The 25,518-nt window shown below is 51.0% G+C and overlaps 1 protein-coding gene across 6 annotated transcripts in view; it reads left to right on the top strand.

Annotated features, from left to right (window-relative positions):
- Atpalpha (sodium/potassium-transporting ATPase subunit alpha) overlaps window positions 1-25,518 on the top strand; it is a 136,469-nt gene that overhangs the window by 72,587 nt on the left and 38,364 nt on the right. The window contains exon 1 of one of the 6 annotated variants that reach the window (XM_077708044.1): window positions 11,476-11,621. The exons of 2 other annotated variants lie outside the window; for them this stretch is intronic. In XM_077708044.1, the coding sequence (XP_077564170.1) occupies window positions 11,616-11,621 (6 nt within the window). In that variant the 5' untranslated portion in view covers window positions 11,476-11,615. Of the gene's footprint in view, window positions 1-11,475; window positions 11,622-18,836; window positions 18,963-25,279; window positions 25,501-25,518 lie in introns of those variants that run through there. 3 more of the 6 variants (XM_077708042.1, XM_077708046.1, XM_077708043.1) reach the window with 3 other exon arrangements.

Genomic DNA, 25,518 nt, shown 5'->3' with positions numbered 1-25,518 from the left:
CCGCTTCTAGAGCGCATGCGCGCTTTGGGGTCGGTGGGTGCGCGCGCCGCGTCAGTGCGTATACCTCTTATTAGTTCGCCTTCCGCGTGTCTGAACTGTCGTTCACATTTTTTGACAATTGATGCTAGAACAAACGTTTGCTACTGCTCCCGGTGAAACATCTTGAAAACTATTGGTACTGCGTGGGTGACAAACTTTGCGGGGCGGCTCAAAGGACGAATACACGATGCAGGAAGTAGACGAGACGGTGCTGAGCTCGCAACAACGAAATGCAAAGACAGGCATAAACGTCACCGACACCCAAGGGGAATTCAACACCGATGACGTCACGTTGAAATCATACGGGGCGTAGAGACTGACTCTAATTTGTTTGGAATCTGCTTACACCGTTCAGTTTGTTCAGATTACTTGTTCAGATTGCTAGTTCAGCGCCTTCCTGTCCGGCCTCCTGTATTTGCCCTTTGCGCTGCCCCATCGAAATGTCAACATTTCTACGAACTATCCAGCTGACGACTTCAAAAACTTCGAGGTTTCCTAAAGGGATGAGGAGGGGGACTGTATGTACCATGGGGGTAAAATGACACGTCATCACCCCGTTTCAAAGGGGATACCTCTAGCAATCAATCAGTTCAATCGAGGGCAGCGTAACTTCACATACACCCTGGTTGATAGGTGCTCTGCTCCGAAGTAAGACGTCCCAAGGATACCGTTCTGATAATTAACACATGCCACCCCTTTTAACGACTTTTCCATGTTTGTTTTTTTTCTGTCCGCTTGCCAACCAATCTAAACACAATCCGCACTTGCACGATGACACTCTAGTTCATAGTAGTCGGGGAGCCAGGCGTATGATGTGAAAAAAAAAAAAAACTTATTTTTCTAGTACCAGTTCCGTCTTTCCTGTCCATGTTGTTGCTTCATTTTCTATCTCTATCTCCCTCTCTGCTTAAACGATGAGGCAGCTCGTCTAACGACGCGTACTGTCTTAGCTATCCAATATGCATTTTTAATGCCTGTCCAGTCGCTGCTTCTCGGTAGCAACCGCCGATGCGCCGCCTTTCCTTTGCAAACACGAAATGAAAGGTAAAGTATGAGCCTCGACAGTTAAAGTAATGAGGTGCGTACGACCACGAGCGCTTCTTTCTTTCTTCCTTGCTTGTGTGACCGCCGTCCAGTTGCAGAGTCGTCGTCGTTGTTGTGTCGAAAGCGGGTGGTAAGGCCGTAACGTGCATCCTTGAGGAGTGCGCGGGAAAAACAAAGCAAACAAGAAAGCAAACGGAACGACTCTTGCGTTTACCCAGGCGCCGCGTATACTCGTCCTTTCATACGCGGCTGGTTAGGTCACCTCGGCTGGGGCTGTTTGCGCGGCCACGTTTGTCAAGGTTAGGGGTTGCCGCCTGTCTCGCTTTTTTCTTTCTTGGCGTTGTCTCGTGGAATTCTCCAGTGCGAAAAATCTTAAGCTGCCCTTCGGCTCGCGGCTCCGGAGGTGTCGTTTCCAGCCAGCTCAGTCGGCGTGCGGCGCTATCCCTCGCACGCGTAGTGTCGCATTCATTTACGTGTGCGCGTGCTCAACTGGGCGTTGTATTCTCCTTTTGCTGCTAGTTTGGCTTTCATGTACGCTGAACGATTGGCCGTGTCGCTTCTTGTCTCGAATGTAAATAGGATTGCGCTGGTTGAGCCAACCACTTAGCATCAGAAAAGGAAGCGGGTCGCGTGTCCCGAGAGCTCGTTGTACGCCTCCATTGCCTACACCTTGGCTTCTGAGAATAGCAGGCTTATGCGTGATTTAAATATGATTGCGCGCGCTTTCCCAGCGAAGCTGTTTATAGCTCGCCCCTCTCCGGATTTCTACGTGCCGTGCTTGGGTCCGTGAGCGGAATGCGCTTGGCGGTAAAGCGGACTTTTTCTCGCGAATGCCCCGCGCCCCTGGAAATCTAATGTAGATATCTTGGAAAAATTGTACGTAGGGCAACTGGGCCCGTAAAACTCTATCGTTACGATGAGTTTCGTTTACTTGTCGCAGTATAGGTTCGGGTGGGAGTTGTAAACAGTTCGGAATCGCCGTCGGCTCTCAGTACATTCTTAAACATATCGAAACGAATTGTATGACGTTTGACTGCCCAGATGGCTGCATAACCGTGGGGAGGTTTTTCGTAGCCGCGATCTTGGATGCTTATCAGTCGTAAGTTATACAAGCGACATCAGCTCCTGAGCCATTTCAGCGACATCGCAAAGCCGTCGGGAAACGAGAGCTCCGTGTTTGTCGGCGAAGATAAAACCACAAAAGTTTCATTGAGCTGCTTAATTCAGAAAAATGCTAAATGCCAGTTATAAACGTTTTTTTTTTTGCACTCGTTGGGGCTATGCCCCTCCCAATAAATTGTGTATTGTGAAATTGCAATTCGAGAAAAAATTGTCATTCACTTTTTGCTGTACCATTGTCATTGGTATTTCAACATTTTCGCAGTTAAGATACAGTATAATAAAGCGACCGCTTTTCTTTTGGAGCCTTCGATTAGCCAGTGGCTACGCACAGCACATTCGTGATTAGCTTTTTTTCTTTCAGGCCACAGTCGCTATTGTGGTGACGGGCGACGTCTACGCAGGGAACAGAAACGCCCTCTTTGTCATTGTCCTCGTAAATGACTTTATACGCGTGGGAGCGCCTCCAGGTGACCTGATGTCTGTCTGCAGAACGCTGAGCCCGTGTGGTTTTTAATTTTTTTTTTTGTTCTAACGGGTTAGCTCTAGCCGGCTTGCGGGACTGTTTACATATCGCAGTCGTCTCGTCGTGTATTCGCCCGCCAATAAAGCTTGGTGTATAAAAGGATTCAGATACCTAATGATTCATTCGCAGATCGATTCTCTCTCCTCTTTTGTCGGGTGGAATTTGTTTCTTTGTCTTGCTTGCTTTCTTGTCCAGCCTGCGCTAGCTAGATGGGACGAAAACGTGGCAGAAGGGAACAAGATCGAATGGACTGGTTTTTTTTTTTTTCTTCTCCCAATCATTGTTCCGTGAAACGACGGACGCCGATTAAACATTCGGCGCGCGGACCAAAGCTTTCACCTAAATCGCTTCGCAATCGAAATTCCGTCTACGCCCGCTCTCATAATCTGTAGCTGGCGCCTAAAACTGGACCTTTTTTCGTTTTCGTTTTCCTTACTTGATCCCATCGAACTTGCGCAACCAGAATGGGAACCGTACAGTCAATCCGTGTAGCCACCATTTCGAGTTTAAAAGGTGGGTGGTTGCGCGGTGCTATTCGGGAAATAGAGAACCGAGAAGTGACTCCGGTTTTAAGTGAGCCTTAAACCGGTTTCCGGGGCGTTTTTCTGTAGCTTTGTATGCGTGTTGGAACAAGTCTCGCATTATCCGCGCGCCCAACTTTTGTTCAGTCCGTGTTCTTTTTATCAGATGTGCGTGCACTATATATTCCCATACCGAGATGTCCTTTACCAATTGACTTTAAAGTGGCTATTTTCTTTTTGTGCGTCTGTTCGTGTTCGAAGGACTTTATTGCCTCCTCGCGAGCTGCGGACATTAAAGAGACGCATTGATATTCCGGAAAGTCCTCTTTTTAAACATTTACATCAGAACGCAGCGCGAACTGAGCGCGGTAATGTGTACAGTATCTGTTCAACTAATCCGTATACTCGATGACCAGACGGTTATAAAAAGCGCGGAATGTTCCGCTTCTCCGTAAGAAGCACCAAAAGGGTGCGGTTTCCCCCAGAGCTCCTGAGCTGATATCGGCACGTGTCCTCTGACGTGCTTCGCCGCAGTGAAGTCGCCTGCGTGGAGTCCGTCGTCGGCAGCTTTCGCTTCTCATATACGAATAGCGCCCGTCGGTGCGACACTTAAATTAACATGACGACGGCTCGCACAATATTTCACCTATTTGTGTTTTGCTTGGTTTGCCGTTTGTTGCTTGCGTGCTTGGAAGCGCGCCTGCTGCGAAAAGTATTGGCTCTGCGCTGGCGGTCGAACAATTCATTCGATTAAACTCCGCAACGTGAATGTAATATTTGAATATACTTGGCGGCGCACTTTTATAAGGAGGTTACGGGCACTTACTAACAGTACACAAACCAGTTACTTGTCCCAGTATAAACTAGGTACTTAATGTTTTAATAAGTCCATGCGTAATAACCTAGTTAAAAAAAAAAAAAACGGGATGCTCGGGGAGATCGAGTATAACTTTGTTACCTTCTAAGTACATCTGCTGTTCTTCCTTTTATACCCAGCAGCGGAAAGTCCTCTGGTATAGTCGGTGGGCTTGTTGCAAAAACAAATATTTTAGCGATACGTTATGAAGTATGCATTTTAATGTGAGCATATTCGAGTCAGCATGTGGAGTTGCAAAAACTTTTTAATTGTGATTTCAAGTGGGGAAAGTGCTGTAGTTATTATGTGCAATATTTCATAGAATGTTGTTACAATCAGTGAATGTTAGTATCAAACAAGCAGCAGTTACTACGTGCACGGGCTAGACTAGTAACGATAGCATTTAGGTTGCATACTTAGTGGCAGGACCTACGTACTGTTCTGCGGCTAGTAAAGTTCGTAAAGAGTTAGTAAATACAGTCGTTACTGCCTTTTTACGAGCTTTTTTTTTTTTTTTGTTAAGTGTGGCCCGGCGCACGTGTGTGCAACCATTGTCGCAGCAATAGGATGACGCACTAGCGTCATCCTATTTTTTGGACTCTACGGCATGCTTTTCCATTCATAAGACATATCTTCAGTCTTGGCCGTCCATGACCCTTTAGTGAATGACCTTGTCCTACCTCTCCGTGACCTCCTTTCCTGCCGCCACCTCGCCTGGGAGCCTTTATCGCCTCTCCGATGATTAGCACCCCATCCACTTATCGGCTTAAGCGACTGGCCCCCTTTCGAAGCGTTCCCGTTACGCACTTCAAGCGCTTCCTCTCCGCTCTCTCGCTCACGTCGAAGCAGCATCCGGAGCAGCCGTGGTCGGCCATCTTGTTGGCATACGACCCAGGGTTTGTTTCGAGCTCAATGCTTCGAACTAGAATCTGTTCACAGCGTTTCCTTCTTTTAGGGGCGAAGCCCCTTCGGTGCTGGAGCTGTTGGCTTCTCCTGTCGTCGTCGTAGTCGTCGTCTCGTGTAGTCACGGCACTAAAACGCCGGGAAACTGGTTTACGCATCGCGCTAGAGAGTTTCGTGCTTCAAAAGACAAGAGACTTTTGCAGCAAAGCTGTATACCCTTACCTCCCAATGGTTTAATCTCCGTTCGCAAAAACGCCAAGGCGCCAAGAATACTGATACACTGCTTGCTTCGCCCCTCCCCAGGTTTCACGTTAGTGGAGATGGCCCGGAATTTTTTTTTTTTTTGTATGAAAAGCACACAGAAAACTGCGAGAATATTGCCGTAACGTTTAAAACTGTTGCCGACTCTTCAAGCGTTTTGGGTATTTTAGTGAACAGTTGTGATCGCGGTAAATATTTCATTTAGTCGTTGCTGTGAAGACTCGGCGTGGGCGAATTCTCGTCGGCGACATTACTTTCTCGAGTTCCGGGCGCCCGAACTTCCGCTCTGGGTAAGTGCAATTGCTGCGAAGTGGGAAACGGTGGGGTACGGTGAAGTCACTTCCAAGGAGAAGCCCACCGGAAACGCAGCTTTGTCATTTCCGGGATATTTGGCCAGGCATAGTGCGGTAGAGGTAAATAATGCCGAAGAAGGCACGCTATATTGCCGCCTTACTGCTGCGTCTAGGTTGGTAATATTCCGTTACCTTGTTCCGTAAAGGCTACTCTTTTCGGGATGCGTATGAGTATCTTAATATTTCTGCGTGTGCGCCAGCCGTTCCAAAGAAAGACGACCGAGCTGCCGTGAAGTAAACGTGATCGGCTCGTGACTTTTTTTTTTTTTACTGAGTACGAGTTATCTAAAACTGCGGTCATGGTGAATTAAACTGCGTCCGGAAAGTGCCTTTCTACTGTGGCGTTTCAGTATTTCACGTTGTCCTGCCTCTCACATGACGGTGTCGTCAGACTTAAAAGCGAGTTTCCCTTCATTTACAGACTGTCAGAATTGATTGATTGATTGTGGAGTTTAACGCGCCGACGCAACGCAAGCGATGAGGTGCGCCGTAGTGGAGCGCTCCGGATTAATTTTGGCCACCTGGGGATCTTTAACGTGCGCCGAAATCTCGTACACACGGGCGTTTTCGCTTTTCGCCTCCATCAGAAAAGCGGCCGCCGCGGCCGGGAATCGAACCCGCGACCTCGTGCTCAGCAGCGCAACGCCTTAGCCACTGAGCCACCGCGGCGGGTCCAGACTGTCAAGAGAAAGAAGCTTGTCGATGTTTCCTTTTTCTCTTAAAATCGGTAATATTTAGCAGAAAACAATAGTTGAAGTAGATTCGGGAAGCACGGGCAAATGAGGTCTTCGTGAAAAGTTAAGCGCTTCCCTGTGTATTTATTTCTCGCGAGTAGGCTTTCATTTCTCTCTTGGATGTGTATAGTGGCACGTGGGCCGCTTTCGCAAGCGACTTGTTGCTCTCTCTACCTGCCGCGTCCGGCAGCACCGGTCGTGCGAATAACAGCAAGAGGCGTGCGGTTGAGGTAGGGCGCTTCTTCGATCGCTCGCGTGGCGTGCGAACAAGCCGTCCGTCAAGCTACGCCGGGCCCTCTTTCGACGCCCTCTCTTTTCTCCGTCCGTCTACAGTCGGACGCGTACGCTGGAATTAAAAGCTCACGCCGCTGCCCGCGTGTTTACGGCTCGCGCTGGATCTGTCAGCAGACCAACGCAGAGCCCTCGCGTGCCTCCGGTTTGAGTTGGGCCGAGGCCACAAATCGTAGTCCTTTTTATTTATTTATTTATTTTGTCCCTTTCCCTCGGAGGATCTCCTTGTCAGCTCAAGATCCGGCTTCGCGATTCGAAGTGCGGGGGACGAATACGCTTTCATATGTCTACGTGCCAGCAGCGGCGAAGGATCGTTTTTCGATGAACTGACGAGCGGTTTTTATTTATTTATTTAGTTATTCTTAACGTGTTTTACGAGGTGTGTTTTTTCTTGCGGAAGAACCAGTCGTCGGCCTATGGTAGTTGGCTGAATGATGTTGGAAGTTATCATCAAACAGCGCACCGCTTTGGGACAAAGCGGAGGCTCATTCAGTGCTGCGGTTGCACTGTTAGTTCCGTAAGTTCCGTAAAAGGTTACAAGCGCGTCAAAAGCAGCGCTTTCGCGTTCTGCGTCGTGCGTTTTTTTAATAGGGGCAGAGCACCTTGGACCTCGCTTTGTCCGTGGCTTCTCCCTTGGCGTCCGTTTACACAGTGTTGCGCATGCGCAGAAGCACTGGATTGGATTGGATTGGATTGGATTGGATTGGATTGAATTGTATTGGATTGGATTGGAATTGTATATACTGTACACACGCGTTGTCACTCAATTACCTGCGCGAGTGGGCAATGCGAGGGGTGATTTACGGTAAGAACGATCCCCAGTGCTTCGCCCACTCGTCGTGATTCACTTTGTAGAGATGCGTGATTTCTTTTAAAGACGATAGTCTTTCTTGGGCTACTTAAACCCAGAAATTTTAATCTGTCTGTATGTCTGTCTGTCCGTCTGTCTGTCTGCGACTCGATTCAGCCACCCGGCCAAAGCAAAACAATGCCTGCGCAATAGTCTTATATAGTCACAGCTAAATCTACCCGTCTATGTCCGGTGTAAGGTTCATACTTGTCAACATTGTTCGAGAAGAACAAGACATTACGAGAATATGAGACAACAAATCAATACAGAAGTGATATTTGCAGTGTTCCTTTATAAAAAAATCAAACATGCTTGATTTTTGCAAAATTAAATACTTCAGCAACTGCAGAAAAAAAAATTAACTCCGCCGTCGCCTGCTGTCACCCGCACCACTATAGCTTCTGGCGCCATTTTAAGAAATCAACCGGCAACAGTTACGCAAGGTTCCACTAGATAGGTTCCACGGTCTGCTTGCAACGCACGTGGAGTAGGGAAATGCGGTTCTATAAACGTTGAAGTATACTGGGCGCCTCGATTAACGCGCGTCTTCGCCGTACGGCAGCGTTCGCATCGAGACACCCGATTTGGAGCAGTGGAACGCGGGAAATTTAAAATGGTTTAAGCAAACCTTTGGCGTCTTTACCTTGGGAGGAGCGCGACGCAAGAGGAACAACGAGAGGTGAGCGGGAAAGCGAAGGGGGGCATTTACTTCGCGAAAGCCGATAAAGACTATCGTCTTTTGACGACATTTGCAACGAAAGGAGCAGGTACGCGGCCAATTTTTTTTTTTTCCCGAGACATAGTAGCTCTTCTCCGGCCTTGCATGGGAACCGGTGCTCCGCTCATGGGTGCAACCTCTCCGGTTTTTTAGACACCATGTATTGTAATAGCGGCGAAGTGGCGCCGCCCGTGCGCGCATCAAGCCGCGGGTGAAAGGGGGGCGCTCGAAATAACGGAGCCGAGTTTGTTTCGCGAGGCCAGTCTGGGCCTAAGTTTAGCGCGGCGGCTGTCCTTGCGGGTCGCCCCTTGCCCTCACCGTCGTCTTCGTTTTCTTGCTGGACTCGCAGCGTGTGTGCGTAGCGTAGTCGGGAAAGCCCGCCGGGCGTAAGCGTTTTCGGGGAGGGTAATTCTGTGGCGGTGACGTAAGTGCACTCGCTCCCCCTCGTTCGTGTTGAAGTTGCCGCAGTTGCCGCAGCCGACTGCTTGTTTCGCAGCGGGAGACGGGCTTTCAGCTTTCTGTTCTGTTTGGATTTCTTCGAACCGCTTCGTAAGAGTGACGGATGGGGAGGGAATATGTGGGGCACCTTTGAGCGCGCGATTGACTCCTGAGGGCTCGGCGAATTCGGGTGGCCGGTTGAGGCGGACCAGCGGCGAACACCTGCTGTGCATTGGTCTGGTTGGGTTTGTGTGCGTGGGTAGACGTGTGTGTTTTGGTTAAGTCTTGGCGGGCGGCACACGGTACAGGTGTAGGGGAGGAGAAAGAAGGCTTTCGAGGATGACGGAGTCGCTGAATATGACCACGTGGTGTGGGAGGGGAAGAGGTCGCATAGACAAGCGCAGGCTTCGGTTTCTTCTGTTCGGTTTTTAGCTTCGAGTGGAGTAACGAATGAAATTTGAAATGGAGTACTTCAATTCACGATTTGATTTTGGTTTTCAGTCGGCGGGGTGCAATGTCAGAGTATCAGCACCAAGGGCGTGATTGAAGTGCATCCGGGACGGAACAGGACGGCCTGTTTCCGCGAAAAACTACGCAGTAGAAACTGCGTTAGCAAGCTGAGTGTAATAAAAACTGTGGACAGCATCACACGCCGGCCATGTTACGTCCTCACACGCGTTTTTAATATATAGCTATACCTTGAAGCTGATTTTAGACTCGGTGTAGATGAGAACCCGTTTTGTCGAGTACATGTCCGAAAGGAAAAGAATGTGAAGAAACAGCTTGATAGCTTGGTTAGCTGCAATGAAGGACGTGTTCGCAAGCTATGTGTCGAAATCGGCATCGAAAGTTCCCTGTGGGAATAAGTACGGCAAAGCACGATTACAATAGATTGAACCCGTTACACTGTTGACCGATGCGTGACAAATTGAAGGACAGTGATACTTCGTCTACTCTTGCTTTGTTTCTATACTGGCGGAAAGAAAACGTGCTCATCTGACATAAAAATGCGTAGATCGCGGCAATCGATTGTCCGACACAGTTCATTGCGCGAATCCGCGTGTTGAGATACATGCCTGAGCCGTGCGTCTGTCTTGTAGCGTGTTCTGGAACGGTCATGATAGGTACACGTGGCATGTGGATCAATGCCCTGAAAGAATGGAGTACGCTCCCAAGGTTGGCGGGCCCTATAGTGACTTCTGCCTGGCTTTGAAACGGAGGCCCGCTATTGCGATTGGGGTGGAACACGTTCTGTGGCCATTTTTGAACTGTTTTAAGGTTCTTGCCCGTCTGTTCTGAGCTCTTTGCGCTCACGACCGAAACGAATGCGGCAGTTCATGTTCAAGGTGCTACAACCACTAATCTTTATATCCGCTACCGTTCCGACTGTAGCTTTTGGTGTTCTTCTTTTCTTTTCGCGTTGTGCATGTCTCACCCCGGACTGGTTGTCATTCATTATTAGCCTACCTCGTGGTGTTGCGAGTTCTACAGGCGTGGGCGCTTGGCGAAAAAACTTTGGCGTTACAGGGCAATGTGTTCCTCAGTCGGCAGAAATTCGGGCATTTCATTTAAGAATCCGATCACAGCTGGAGCGCATTCAGGTTACGATGGCAGTGTTCTATCACTCCCCATTCGTCCCGTCTTCACCGAAGAGAACGTTATACTTCCATATTCGGAAAGGTCAAGTTGGGTATGCAAGCACATGCATACCCGTTTCAAGCACGTGCATACAGGCCAGTTACGCCTGTCGCTTACTCGCGGGGATTGCGTTGCTGCTTGGAGCTTCTTCACTTTATCGCTGAGGGCGAGACTCTGTCCCCGAAATACCTCACTATCTTGCTTGAACTTTCGTTGCAACGGTACTTTAGCATGCGGTCGTCCGGTGATTCAAAAGATCGAGCGTGAAAACCGTCTCTTGACCGTGCACCGCGCTTGGAAGTTGGTTTCCTCAAGAGGCCCTTTGGGCGCATGCGCTCCTTCCGTCTAACGGCAAGTTTTCGATGCTTACCTTGGAGTCTTTTCGACGGGAGTGCACCCTCCTAGCCGTCCTCCCGGTTGCTTCGTCGGCCGCGTTGCCTCCTGACGTCCACTGGGCCCAGGTTCGTAGTCGGCGGCTGCCGCATGGTCTGTCTGGCTCGTGCCTGTGAGCAGTCGTCGTCAACTCGCGGCTGCGGCTTCCGATAAAAGATTGCAGCTCCGGCGACGAACACGCGTTCGCAACGCGAAGGAGGTTCGGGACGGAACGCGCACTTCGGAAACGGTTGGCGTGCAGGAAGGCTTCGCTATCTCGCGAACCGGCCGGCGTCCGGCCCCGCGCGTCGGCCCTACGAGCGCCAGCTCCGACATTCGCCGCCGTACGAAAGCTGGAAGATGGAAAGAGTTGGAAAGGGAGGGGTGCAGAACGCACAAAGTACAAACAAAATTTGCAACAGAGGGCAAGCAAGACGAGGGGGAATCGGCCCCGTAGGCTGAGGGCAGCAGTGGCAGCGCGTCTGGTCGAGAGGAAAAATTCATCCGCCCCGCTGTGACGAGCTAGCCGCGAGTAGTCTGTGCGTTCGTTCATTTGTTGAGGTGTTTGTGCGTATACCCTTGGGAGAACGAAGGCTGCCGCTGTTGAACGTCTGCTGTGACGACGACCTCCCGCGGCTCGTTTGTGCATGACGTCTCTTGGCGGCAGCGGGTGAGCTCGTTGATTGTACGGGCACGGTAGGGGTGTTCGCGCACGTTACGACTACAGTACCGCTTAACGGCGAACCGCCTGTGCTGCGCTAGGTAGCGCTGCGGTTCGGCCGCCCGCGGTGCGCCCCCCGAGCGACCTGTGGCGTACGGGCCCAGGCGGCCGCCAGAAGTGCGAGCGGCACCGGATAAGTAACGTCCAGGGGCCCCGTCCTCCAGCGCTTCGCCCAGTCGAGCCCAGCGCTCAAACTTCTCTTCTTCTCCTTGGACTGACTCCTTGGCCGCCATGGTGGTGAGTCCCTTTGTCTATGTTCTCGGCCCCCTCGCCGCCGCGACTTAAAACGTCGTGAGATGCGTAACAATCGCTCGTCCCTCCTGGAAAGCACGTGGAACCGGCGCGGAATCACGTTTGAGAGCCAGATATTCGCGAGCTCCGATATAACCAATGTCTAGGGCGTCGGATGTACTGCCCCGCCGTGTATTCCCATTGTGAAAGAAGCGCTTTGCTTCCACGGTTTGTGTAAGCGACAGTCAGCCGCGTAATCTGTTCGTCGAAGGGTCTAGGAGGATTGGTGTCCCAGTCGGAGCATTAATATGGGCGTCACGGAAGAGTAGTACCAGTGTTGCAACTCGCTGTGAGACTTGCTCATCATCCGCAAATACGCACGCTTCGCTTGTGCAGTTTCTGTCGGCCCAATCTACGATGCAACGCATTCAACTTTGCGTTCGGCGACTTCTCGCTTGAAGAAGGGATGAACGAGCCAGAAGTAGGTTTCTGAAATAATCGTCGCACCTTTTCATTGGGTATACGAGCAGTAGCAGCGGCCGGCCTTGCTTAGCCGAAAGTAAAAGAGCGGAACTCTCTGGGGAGGGTTTTGTTTGACCGCTATACTTCCACCGTTCCCGCCCTGTTTGACCTCTTCCGGAAAGGTCACTGGGTCGCGCTCTTGACCGGCATACAGGCGGTCGATGAGGAGGTCCCCTCGCGCTCTCTGGACGCGTTAACTCGAAGGCGGATTTCCACACTCGGTGGTCTTTTAACAAGATTGGAAAACATTAATCGATATGATGGTCACTATAGGTGGAAAAAAATACGGGTCAACAGACTGGAAAGTCAAGGTCACGCCCATTTTTATATCCGGCTTCGTTTTCCACTGTGCATTGCAGGCTGGCAACGCTGATGCTCATACAAGCACGCGTGACTAATACCCTTGCACCTTAGCCTCCGCATATGACATCCTTCCGTAGCAATCCGTGTGCTCTGGTAAATTCTCGCCATTGCAAGGTCCGCCGTGCGGCCTAAATTCAGCCAGAGGAAGGACCGCAGGCCTAAATTAAGCGCAAGTAATTTTCCTTAGGTAACTGGGTTAACTAGTGGAATAAATTGGATTGCCCCTACCGGACTTCGCAGCCAAGCAAGCAGCGTCTCTAGCCATGGCCGACTGACCTTCCTCTGCGGTCACTCGCGATTTAATGGATTCTCTGTATCAGAGCGCATTTATACGCCGATCCGGACTCCCCGACGTTGTGTTTGGCTTCCCCAAAGGGCTATATGGCTTTGATCATCTCGACACGGTGCAGTCTTCCATCGTCTGAACTTGTATTGCAACACCGGACGAGGCGTGGGCAAAAACAAGAAGAAAAAAAGCGAAAGTAATGTGCGCGTACTCTTGAACCCGGGATTGTGGGTGCGTGCTTTGAGCACATTGGAAGGTGCCCTTTTAACTCACGGCCCTGGGAAGGCTGATGCCGCCGCCAAACGGGATCACGCGGTCGACTTATCTGCTCTGGCAGCAGCTGAGTTGCAGAGCGTTCCTCGTCCGTATTTGTTGCCGATCCTCCCGAAGAGAGAATAAAGAAGAAAAAAAAACGGATAGCGAGGACGCACTCGAACCACGCTATCAGCCTAATGTGTGTCGTTTCTCTGAATGGTAGCGCGTATCTTTCCACATGCGCTCGGAAAAAAGATTGGCGTGTTGCAGGCGCTCCTGTACTTGTGTGCGTCGGGTGCGTTCAATGCGAGGGAGTGGATGTTCTTTTGGTCAATGTTCCGTTCCTGTAAAATCCGTTGTTTTAGGCGCCCTATTCGGAGAGGGACTTCTGAACGGGACTGTTCCACAGGGACCGACCACGAAGGCAACCGCAAGCCTAACACCCAGGCCCTTCACAAATGACGAGTTGATAAAGTAGGGCGTCTGGCCGAGCGATCTGCTGGGTCGAGAATCGAAATCGCATTGTTTTTTTACCTGACGCATCCATGGTTGCTAGGTGTGTAACCCCCCCTCCCCCCCCCCCCCCCGTTTTTTTTTTTTTTTTTTCTTCGCGAACCGAGCACAGGTCGTGACCGACGGCTGACTGACCTTGCTGGCTTCCAGAGTTCCGCGAGGCTCATTGCTTCGTTGTGGTAGAAAAGGAAAAGGGAAATTGCAAGGTCGCTCGCATATTCTTGACGTAAAAGCCACTGCCCGTGGCCTACTGGCGCTTATAACGTTGTGACCCTGCTATGTCGCGGACTTTGCAACAGCGGCCTCGGGCGTGCAGTACGGATTACCCGCCATATCGAGAGCAGGTCATAACGCTCCCCGCGGAATAGTGTTCGCGTTCTTCCGCGCTTGCTCAGAACTGCACGTCCCTGTCAGTCTAAGACATCCCCATGCGAGACGTTATCGACTTGGAAACATTGCTCTTAAAGTTCGTTTCGGCGGAATTCCGTTCTGTCCGGGTGTCCTTCCCTCCGCCGTGATCCGGGCCATGGTCAGACGATCGTTTACGGGTGGCGCATGCGCAGAGGGGGGCTGCGCGTCGGTGGCTTTATGGACCTTGCGCGTGAGCTGTCTGCGTCGGCCATGACGCGATAAGGCCATTGGCGTCGCTGTACAAATGTCATTGTTTGGTGCGGCGCTGCATACGAAAAATAAGCGGCCAGAACTATTGGGGGGCGTGGGTGACCGCGGAACGAGAGTGCCATTACCCTTTGGCCGCGCCCTTGTGGACCAAGGAAGGCCAGGACACGAGCCTTGCACGCCCCTCATCGGATCTACTGTGTGACTCATGTTGCATGCGTGATGTTTTCCGGTCAGATGAGAAAAGAAAAGCAGACGTGCGGCTGGTAAGGACGAAAAACGCCCAACCGTGAGGGATCCTCTGGTGATCTAACAAATCCGTGGCCATCCGCCACGGCGAGCCTCACTGCCGAGGTGTGGCCTCAGCGCCTTGAAGCACAAAATCTCATTTTCAACTGAGTGAGGTTAAGAGTTGGAACTGGCTGTCAGTTGAGAAGCGATTTCTGGAGCGGTTGCCCAGGGAAAGTTGCGTGGTTACGAATCGATCACGTCTCGGAGGCCAACGTCAGGCGCACCGCTAAATCTCGTTTTGTCCAAGGCTCCCAGTTGTGTGACCAGTGAGCCTTTCTCTAAAACCGCGCAACTCCATCGTCTTTCCCTCACCGCCGCCCTCCTCTGAGCCGTGGAGCTTCTTCGAAACAGCAAAAAAGTGGGGCAAGAGAAAGCGAGAAGCCGAGCTAATTTCTCATTCTGGTTGGTGATGGGGACCGCGGGCTATTGCATGTAAATGGGCCCCCCTTTTTGCGCAACCGCTGCCGCGTGGCATCGGGCTATAGCCGTTGCGTCGCTCTCTCGGTGCCTTGCGACCGGCCGTTACATGGGCGTGGCTAGTACGGCTGCGCTGAGGTCAACCTGAGGTCATCCCCGGAGGGCCGTCGGAGCTCTCGTCTGTCTACCACTTCGCTGCAGCGCTGGCCTTTTAATTCTGTTCTGCAGCTCATTAATGCGTGGTGTTTCCCGCTGTTCTTCTGTCGGTAATTACGTTACATTTAGCTCAATATTGCTACTCCTTCTAGTCTTTTTTCGCAGGCTTGTTCTCTTCCAACTATTCTCGTTAAACTCGCCTCGGTCATTCCTCTCAGACCTTGTGTTCGGATAATCAATCTTTTCTGGGTTGTTTTTATTGCCACCCCGTTTTTCTTTTTGAAACGAGCTGTCAATTGTTGTATTTCTTTTTAGTCGCGTTTTTTTTTTGTTTTTTGTTTTTCGCTCCTCTACAACCCGTAGTGTCTGGACGCGCTGTTTAAGCTCTTCGACACTACGTGCTTCACCACACCGAGGCACAGTCGACCTAACTTTAGTTTTACAAGACCAACAGTTGCGCCTCGCGTCGACCTCTTGGAGAAAAGAAGGGGAAAGGCGTCGTTCGCAAAAGGACGCCGCAAAAGTCGTGGAGTGGCCCCTCCTGCTTCTTGTGTCGCGGTGGCCGAGGCCCACTACCGTGTGTTCTTTTCCTTCGAATGGTGCCGACGGCAGCAGTTTGGCGCTCTTTGATGGATCGACGCAGTACGGACGAAGAATACACAATGGACTGCTGCTTGGTTGCAGTGCAAAGGAGGGCTGACGTGACGTCGACGCGCTGTGGCAGGCGGCTGCCTTTAAAAACCGCTGCTGTCTTCTCCGTCCTCTTGCGCTTCGTGCGTTACTTCTTCGCGCTACCGCTGCTTCCGCTGATTACTTTGCCTGCAAAAAGTCGTGCCCCCTCCGTCGTTTTTGTTTTTTTTTCTTTTTTTTTTCTCGCGAACCCTTTGCTGTGACACTGACTGAATGTTCCCCCGGCTCATTAGCGAGCAAAAGCCTTTCTCTTTCTTTCGGTGCAACGAGTGAACAAAACAAAGAAAAAAATCGAGCTGGTTCGTTTCGAGCAGGGACGAGACTTCGCAGGTTTGCCGCCAGTCGATGAGGCTGCTTTCTGTGCGGGGTCCTTCTTTTTAGCCATCTATTGATTGCCCTGCGTTAAACCCAAGCCGTCGCCGAATTTCCGAGCGTGCGGGCGTGAATATTTGCAGCCGCGGAGGTTTGAAACGTGCATGACTATTCGCGTCTCACTAATCGGCATAGCCAGCGAGAGCAACAGAAAATCGTACCAGGGTTATGACGTCACACCACTTCTGCAGCCCTTCCGGACGTTGCACGGGCTTCGGGAAAAGCTACTCTGGTTCGTGGTCAGATACGAATTGGCTCAAACAGCATGTTTTCCCGCGACGGCGACACCGCAAACGTTCCGAATTTCGCTGCTCAAGTTAACTGTGGAAGTATGCTCAGTCGTAGTCTTAAAACTAGGCATTATTTCGGATTCCTCGTCCATCCAGCCGTGGGGACTACAGCGGCAAAGCAGTCATCCTGCCGGAAGTCCTCAATACTTCCTCACGAGGCCATCCGACTCCTATGCGTTTCGGAAAGCAGCGAAATGAACGACGAGTCAGCGTTATTTCTCGATGGCATTTCAAGCTCTTGGATACACTGGGGAAAGATCTTTTATTTTTATTTTTCTTATGATCCACTTAGCTACTGTGTGTGCGCCCAGCGAATGGTTGGTTTCCGTTGCGTTCGCCTGTCACTGGACGGCTTTTCGTTCTTTCTGTTCTTGGAACGCGTTTTTTTTTTTTTGCGCTTTCTTTTTTCTAAGCTATTAGGCCTAACTCTGTGCGCAGCAGCGTTTGTTCAAGGTAAAAGGGCGGTGTACGTGGAATCTCGCCTTTCTTGAAGGCGGTCGTAACTAGGTTTTTGAAAGTGGCACTTAATATTCGAAAAAGCTTAGTATGCTAGGTTCACTCTTTTAAACGAGCTGATTCCCTTTCAACGTAGTAATATTCGTCCGTGATACGCAACTCGAGCTGCGTTGGGATAGCCCTGTGCATTGTTTTTTTTTATAGCTACGATTATGAAAAGAACTGTCGTTCTTTCGGCTCGTTGCATTCCACTAACGGAACTGTTCTGCTGTATATTCGTTATCAGTATTGCCCTGAGGCGCTGACGCACATAGGTGATGAAATCGAGTGGAAAAAAATCGTCGCCTGGTCGGCCCGTCATATCGCACACATTTTCTGCGTGCGTTCTCAAGTCTTCGTTATCGGTACTGACGTTACTGCCGCGTAGATATTTTGTCCCCCTCAACTTCAGGAGCGAGACTAGGTTAGTGGTTCAATACCCTGCGATAACCCTTTTTTCCAAGAGCCTTATTGTGCCGGCATATCGATAGCACTGTCCACTTGACTCCGTTACTTCAAATCTGCGGTCAGCACCGCGGATCACTGCGGCCGTTCCTTCTAAAACACCGTGGATAACCTGCCCCTCTTCATCGCTGCGTCGCACGTGATAGCGACGACTGGCCGCTGTGTTTGCACTCATCGCACCGGGTCAAGAGTCGACCGCTACGAAATCGAGTGTTTCGTGACACAAATCATTACAGCTTGTCAGCGCACTCAAGCCAGATTAAGGATGACGCCAACGTTCGGCGATCAACCGAGGCAATTGTCTGTGAAGTATCCTCATGTAATGACTTCCCCGTTTAGTTTCGCCCTCCCAGTATATAAATTACAAAAAAAAAAGGGCGGTATCATGTGTAGTGTCACCCCTCTCCGCACGGTGTCCTTGCCATCTGAGCTATAGGTAACCAGAAGGGTGGCTACCATATACCAACCACACATATAGGGTGGTTGCCACACATCACACTGCTGCTTTTGCAGAGAAGTTTCCGGCAATGAATTTTGAAACCGAATTGTTGGTTAGCGCCTCGCGGCCTGGTCGCTACTATCTAGCCTCCTACGCCGAGCCATCTGACTGATCTGCCTGTGAAGGGTGCACCACAGCATAACGGGTGTCACTGCGGTGAAGCAGAGGTCAGCATTGATTCGGGCGTACTCGCCTTACGGGAGTTTTTCTCTGGGGATTCAGGGATCGTTATGTGTATGCCTGGGAAGTTGTAGCGAGTAATTTCTACCTAGACAAAGAATGCCGCGCATTGAAAGCCAACATCCGAAAACTAATCCTGCCTGCCTTTTGTGTGTGTGTGTGTGTGTGGTTGATGCACCCGTCGGTCCTTGGCAGCTTACGCTATCCAATCGCGCTGCAGTAAATTAAGGCGACTGTTCAACCGGCAATCCCTTCTCTCCCATTGCTCATCGAAGTGGTCAAGTTGCCATTCCGTTACCACGGCCACTAAATAATTAATCAACGGAATATGGAAAGTACGAAAAAGCAACAGTTCTACTACAAGTTTCCCGGGTTGTGCGTCTTTCGTAGTTTACGTTGGGGTTTGAGACCTATGATATTTTCTATGCGATGCTATTATATCTCGCGAAATGTATACGTACCCGTGACGTCATCGGCGATGGGAGTCCCCGCATGTGTTCGATCTCGAGCGAGGCTTCAGCCACAAACAATGAACCCCTGGGGTTTCAGAAAACCTCGCGCGTCGCAAGCTCGCTCTTCCGAGTTCAAACCCGCAGCTGCTCCGGTCTCCCTCGAGCACATCTTAGTGCGCCGCGAGGCTAGCTTCGTCGATCGTTGCATTCCTTTCTTTGTTGCCCCCGCCTCGCTAATTTAGGCCTGAAGACGTTGATCCCGTCATCGGCGCATTATACGGGCGTCTGATGCGCCCGTATCTATCCCGCCTCCTTTTACCCTTTCCCCTTCTTGAATCGCTATATCCTTTCTCTTCGCGTTCGTTAAAAAAACTTATTGTCGCGCAGTGTCGCTTTTCTTCCGTCGCGCAAAGAACAGCCTCGTAAAACGTTTGCTCCTGGTGCCGGTCCGCGGGTTCTGCGGATATGTCGACGCCTGAGAAGGTACGGTTCATTCTTAAGCATGCCCGCTCGATTTAGCCCTTACGCGGGCTTTTTACACATCTTTCTGGTTTCGGTAACCGCCCCTTTGCGATCGTTTTGTTCGCAAGCGCAGAGGGTACCGGAGCCCTGAAATTTTCACTTTCCAAGCTGTAGCTGGCTACTCGCAGGGCTTTACGGGTGATTTCCTTCTGGTACCGTTCATTGCGAATCGAATATAGCGCACTTGCGCTTACCGCTACAAATCCCGTTCGTTCGTAACTTCTCTAGTTTTGCCAATTCTGAATTCCGTCTGTTTAGGCTGCCTTTGGTTTACGTATTTCGTCCCGCGCGCTCGTTGGCTGACCTTCAGGTTACCTTGAAGTTCGAACTGGTACAACCGCTCTAGTTTTGCCGGTTCTGAATTACGTCTGTTTAGGCCGCCTTTGGTTTACGTATTTTGTCTCGAGCGCTCGTTGGCTGACCTTCAGGTTACCTTGAAGTTCGAACTGGTACAACTTCTCTAGTTTTGCCGGTTCTGAATTCCGGCTGTTTAGGCCGCATTTGGTTTACGTATTTTGTCGCGAGCGCTCGTTGGTTGACCTTCAGGTTACCTTGAAGTTCGAACTGGTACGGATCGTTGCACCTGCCGCTTTTTTTTTTGTCCACAGGGCCTTCACTGTTTTCATTCGTGACGTGACATAAACCGCCTCAAAACGAGTGGGGAAAAGCGGTAGCGTTAGCTTTTGCGTGCTTGCGCCATTATTGCAACACTGAAGGAAACCTGGTTGGTTCAATGCCACCGGTGTCAACTCCCTCGTCTGTGGCATTGTTCGCCTCGCCAGCTTCCGTGTTATCTGTAAATCTGGACGCCCCAAGCAGGGAATACCCGCGTATCTGTTGCGAGCGCGGTTGTCAAGCTAACAGCCGAAGAATTGGCGTGTTTACCTTTTTCTGCGAGATTTGCGGCACGTGCCTCACCTTCCCGCTCAAAAAGAAAAAAAAAACACAAAACCTTGTGTTAGCCCTGGGCACGCAGCTGTGTCGGAGCTTACGAACGGAGCGTACTTGAAACGCAAACCTTTCTCCTATAGCTAAAATCGGGATGTGAGGTTAACGTCAAAGCTAACATTGCCTCACGTGTCCCAGATAATAATTAGACGTTCCCGTGAATGATCTAACAAGTTAATTAGGTAGCTTCCCTTTCGATCAGCCTCCGCACTGCGCTCGTATTGAACAGTACTCAGCAAGGCGTCATTACGAGGCGTATCCGAAATGTTTATGCCCGCCCTGTAGAAGAGTTGTATTCTCGTGTTTGTCCTTTTTGCGTCTGTTTTATTGTGATGTACAGGCGGGGACTTAATTTTGCAGACCATGCGAGCGCGTGGCAAAAACCACCGATGCGCGCTCTGGAGGCCCGGCGCCTGTTGTCGAGACCGGCGCGGCGCGCATGCGCGTCCTGTTTTACTCGCAGGCACGCCGATTTTCTTGCTTCCTGCAGCGTTGCTGAGATGGTCACTGAAGCACCGCAGAGCGACGCCTTTGTAGCATTCATTTAATCCCGATGGCACATTGGGGCCTAATGTGACGATTGCGCGGGCTTTGGCGCAAGTGCTCCTCGCGCCCTGATAAACACTTGCGTGGAATTTTTTATTTGTTTGTTCTGATCTTCATCTTTTATGGACGATGAGGCTCGCGGCTTGCGAACGGCGTCCCCGAATGAAGCGTGTACGAAGCACAATCGCACGGGGCCGCGCTACGTACGACGGAATGCCAGCGATATGAATCACGAACCCTTATTAATGTTTTTTTTATTTTGGAAACTATTTGCCCAGTGGACTTATCCTTCACCTCGCTCTCCACTGCCGATAAAGTAGGCGATTTGCACGTTTCATAAGAGAAATCCTGTTTTATTTTTAATGTCTACTTCCTTACTTAAAAATTATTGAAAGACATACCCATATAAATTATCTTTTCGTTATGCGCGTCGGCATTATTCAAAACGGCACCTCGGGTTCCCATCGAAGAACGCCATAACATTATTCGATACTTTTCTCCTTCAAGACGACTGCGTCGTCCTTGGCTTCGTGACAATATTAATCGCGACTTCGGGCCTTCCGAATGTTTTTGTCACTAATGAACGGGTGCTCAACGAATGAGAAACAATCAGCTTGTCCTCCTGTTTTGTTGTTGACCTTGTCCTTCCGCTCCGTTGGGCATATGCAAGGTGGCCCATTTCTGATGGCGGCGAAAAGCAAAAATGCTGAAGCGTGTTTGGGATTTCGGCGTGCTAAACATCCCCAGGTAATCAAAATTGATCCCGAGCTTTCAATTACGGCGCGCTTAATTGCCTGTGTAGCGTCGGTGCGTTAAAACCTCATAATCAATCAATGCAAGCCGATTTTGAAGAATTGTTCCGGCCTTGGAGCACTTCATCCCCGTAAGCAAGAATTTTTCGGCTAACAACATCTAGTGGCCTATTAGTAAGCTGGCAAATGTCCCTTTGAAAAACGGGTTCTCAAAAGTAGCCAATAATTTTACGGTGTTCAATGGGAACCCCAGGTGCCATTTCTACGAATGCGACGGGCAGAGCGAACAGACAATTTATGTGAGTACGTATTTCGATCTTAAGCAAGGAAGTAGGCAGCAAAAAAAAACAAGATAATTTCTTCTGTAAAACTTGCAAATCGCCTACTTTATGGGCAGCGGAGAGCGAACTGAAATATATGTTCAGTAGCCAAATAAAAAAATAAACAAGGTGAATAAAGGTTCGCTATTCATATTACTGGCATTTCATTGTTGGTTACGGGGTACCGTGAGACTGTGCTTCGAACGCGCTTGATTTGGCTACGCCGTTCGCAAGCCGCTAGTCTCATCGTCTATAAACGGTAACGCACAAAACACACAAATGAAACATTCCACGCAAGTGTTTATCAGGACGAGAGGAGCCCTTGCGCCAAAGCCGGCGCAATCATCATATTAGGCCCGAAATGTGCCATCGGGATGAAAGGAATGCTACAAAGGCGTCGCTCTGCGGTGCTTCGGTGACCATCTCAGCACTGCTGCAGGGAGCGAGGAAATCGGCGTGCCTGCGAGTAAAACGGGACGCGCATGCGCGCCGCGCCGGTCTCGACAACAGGCGCCGGGCCTCCAGAGCGCGCATCGGTGGCTTTTTCCACGCGCTCGCATGGTCTGCAAAATTAAGTCCCCGCCTGTACTTCCAGTTGTGGGTGTGCTTTGGGTTGACTTTTGCGCAGCTGTTTTTGTAAACACATTTTAAATGACTAAACCTATTTTAAACCATCTTTTACGTGTTGTTCCGCCAGCGAACCAACAGGGCGACGAAAAATCGTCTGCTCCGAAAAGCCGCCGTGCTTGCATGGCGTCACATCCGGGTGTTCGCTTTTAGCCAATCAGGGCTTGCTCAAAACGGACATTTTTGAAATGGACACAAAACGGACAAAATATGCGAATACCGCCCCTGAATTCAAGTGCCACTTCGATGTGCAACCTTTGTCGTCGTCTTTTCTATCTCTTACGATACTCCTCCGGGAAACGTATTCCGCGCAAGATTAAAGCGAATTTCTTTCCTCCTCTCTTTCCCGGGAGGAGGGTACGTGGTGCAAGTGCCGAAGTCTCCCGCCGTACTTGTGATTCGCAGACGTGTCGGCTAGGCTGACGTTAGGAGAAACCGTGATGTGTGACTCGCAAGCTATGCAGTCACGCCGGCGAGGCGCGTATCGCTCGCACCGACGTGGCATGGTGCGGGAGAAGTGCCGAAGTTCTCGATCTGAGCAGCCTCTCTTGCCGCGGTCTTGCCTTGCCACCTCGTCAGCATGCATTGCCCGCCCGCATGTAGTGGCTGGCCTCGAGCTTCTCCGAAGCGACTGCTTTCGAAACAGCCGGCAAGCAGGCTTCCTAAGCGGCTATATATACTCGACGCAACTTATAGTATATGCATGTAGCGGCTGCCGGCCGTCATCGCGCTGTCGTCTGCTGCCTCGGTCGCAGTCTGATCGCTGCGCGCTGCTTCGAGTTTGTGGGTCAGAAGGCGAGTTTCAGCGCGTGCGGGGCTGCCTCTGACGCGGGGGAAATCTAAAATAGGCCTTAGTTTTAGGGAAAAACAAACAAACAAAAACGATGAAAACAGTGGAACAAGACGCGTTTGGGCGAAGGCTGTAAACCATGCGTTCGGCTAGACATACTGGAATAACGAATCATGCAGAGGAAGTTTTACCTGATGTGACACCGTACGAAATGGGGGAGGAACCATGCAAGTCGTAGAAAAGGCCGATAAAAAAAAGTTGCAGTTCGGGCGCTTGTGGAGCCGCCAGAAAAAAAAAAAAAAAATTTGCAGTGGTTGCATTGTCGTCGTGTGCGTCCAAGCTGAAACCGCGCAGAATGAGGGCGGTAATTTTTTGCCTACTGTGCCCGGCATCGAAGTAGCCTCGCCATGACGAATTAGCTTGCCGTCATTGTCTACGCTTCGTCACTCAAGCAAGCGCCAATAGTACACCCTGGTCAACTTCGACCAGTTCAAATAAGCAGGCAGGAACGATTTTTTTTCTCCTATTTTTCGTTATGCAGGCGAGCCTGCGCCCTAACAACGCCTGGCGGAGGACAGAAAAGATGGGCCCTTCACTCAGCACGATTAGTTGCCTAATTCGACCGATTGATCGGAACGGGAGAGGGTAGGGGAGGTGCGGGGCTCTAACAGCGCCTAGGTATACTAGTCAGCGGCCGCGCGTACAGTAACCGAAAAACTGCTCTCTCTAAGTCCGCAGGCGGGGTGCTGTTTCCGCTTACAGTGACACCCACTCTCCGATGATTAAACTCGCAATGGCTTCGTGTCGCCGCTGTGGATGGCGCTCATTTGGCCCGGGCCCGTCATTAGTGTGGAAACCTATGGTTTCCAGCGGGCCTTGCAAATGCGTTGCGGAGCAGCCCGCTTCCCGGGGCCGCGTGTCGGTGCTCCTTCTTTCTCAAAGCAGCGGCCCCGTATGCAGCGTTGGTTGCCGTACGGGCTCTTATTTCTTTCTGAGCTCACTTCATCGGCGACACTATATGCGGAGCCATTGAAGCTCCCGGCCCGGTTTCTTCAGCCGCGCTCAATCGACTATCATTGCCTTCCCTGGACGTTGGGTCGAAGCACCTCGCGCTGACACTTTTTTTTTAAGTTGTGCGCATGCTTTTATCTCCCCCAGCTTCTACTCTAGCTGTTTGTAGGGCGTGGTCATTACTCAACTATTGCGGTAAGTTAGGCAAGTTGGTATTGTATCTGAGGCATGTTTCCTAGTGTCCGTCCCGCCCGCATTCTTCCTTGGTGTTCGCGTCTTTTTTTTTTTTCTGTTGCAACTTGGTGCACCGTTTGATCCCTCGCAAGTCATCGAGCTGTAGTTATCTCTGAGGACTAATGAAGTCAGCGCGCGTCACTTTTGACATCAAAGATTCGTGATCTGAAATGTTGACGTCACGTCATATCGGCGGCGTTCTTGTAATGTCTTGCACCGCTGTTAATTCTGCCCCGTGCGCTCCCGACAACGGCGTGCTCTCACGCATCGAGGTTCTCGAGATATATGCACGGCTTTTCACAGCAGCTTCTTATCGGAGACGTGAATGACTTCCAAGTTTTGTGACGCTTGCGCAAGCATGCCTACCAGCGGTGGCCGAACGTTTCGAGGTCGACTCACAGGGCGGCTGCAACAAGGCGGATGCCCTTGCTTGCTTGTGGTGTCGCACACCACAAAGGGCTGTGGCGGGTCCCTCTATACGAAGAATACTCTTGAACTGACTCTTGGGATGGGACCGGAAAATTCGGAGGTAGACACTAAGGCATCGGGGCGGCTGGGAAACATGGGAGAGGCCATTGTCCTGCTGTGGACACCACAGGTGATGATGATGATGATGGTGATGATGCCCGATAGAAGGATGCAAGATTCAATCAGTGTTGAACTCGGCATATTCTTCGCACTTGATCGTCCCTTCTCCCGTTCTGCCGGAACGCTCGCACAAAGGTTTGGCCCCGTAAGCGGTGGCGATTAGATATAGCGCCGTTGCGTGGCTTCACATCTTGAGCGTCACCACTCGTGCAGAGTGGACGTCCACTCACTCACTGGCCGTGCTTTTCAGCGGGAACTTTTGGAGGAGGGTGGGCAGGGCGGTGTATACGAACGGCATCGAGGGGGTCACGGAGAGTCGAGATATACGCCCGGAGGAGGGAGAGAGATCAGTGGGCGCGTAGCGGCGGCCGTCGTCGGCCGATAAGGGCGCAATCTCGCGCAGACCTCCTTCCCCCTCCCTCCTCCGCTTGTGTGTCTGAAGAAGACCGGAGTCGCGGGCGTCCAGGAGTGAGTCGTAGCCGCCGACTTCGGCCGGGGGGGACGTACGGGTGTGGCCGCCATCCACCGACGGTCTTTGCTGTGGGAACCTTGTGCGGAGGTTGTGCGTGCGTTACTTGGTTTCGTCGGATCCGCACGCCTTGCTGTGGTGTTTGTGGCCGCGAGGGAGCGAGGCGGCGCCGACTTCGTTGCCACGAGGCCTTGAGAAGATGGCCGACGAGAAGGTATTGTGTGCTGCGTGC

Source organism: Haemaphysalis longicornis, unplaced genomic scaffold, assembly GCF_048455015.1.
Source record: "Haemaphysalis longicornis isolate Haplotype H1 unplaced genomic scaffold, Haemaphysalis longicornis Haplotype H1 scaffold_4, whole genome shotgun sequence".
Lineage (NCBI taxonomy): Eukaryota > Metazoa > Arthropoda > Arachnida > Ixodida > Ixodidae > Haemaphysalis > Haemaphysalis longicornis.
The sequence above is the reverse complement of the archived record's forward strand: the minus strand, read 5'-3'. Positions and strand labels throughout refer to the sequence as shown.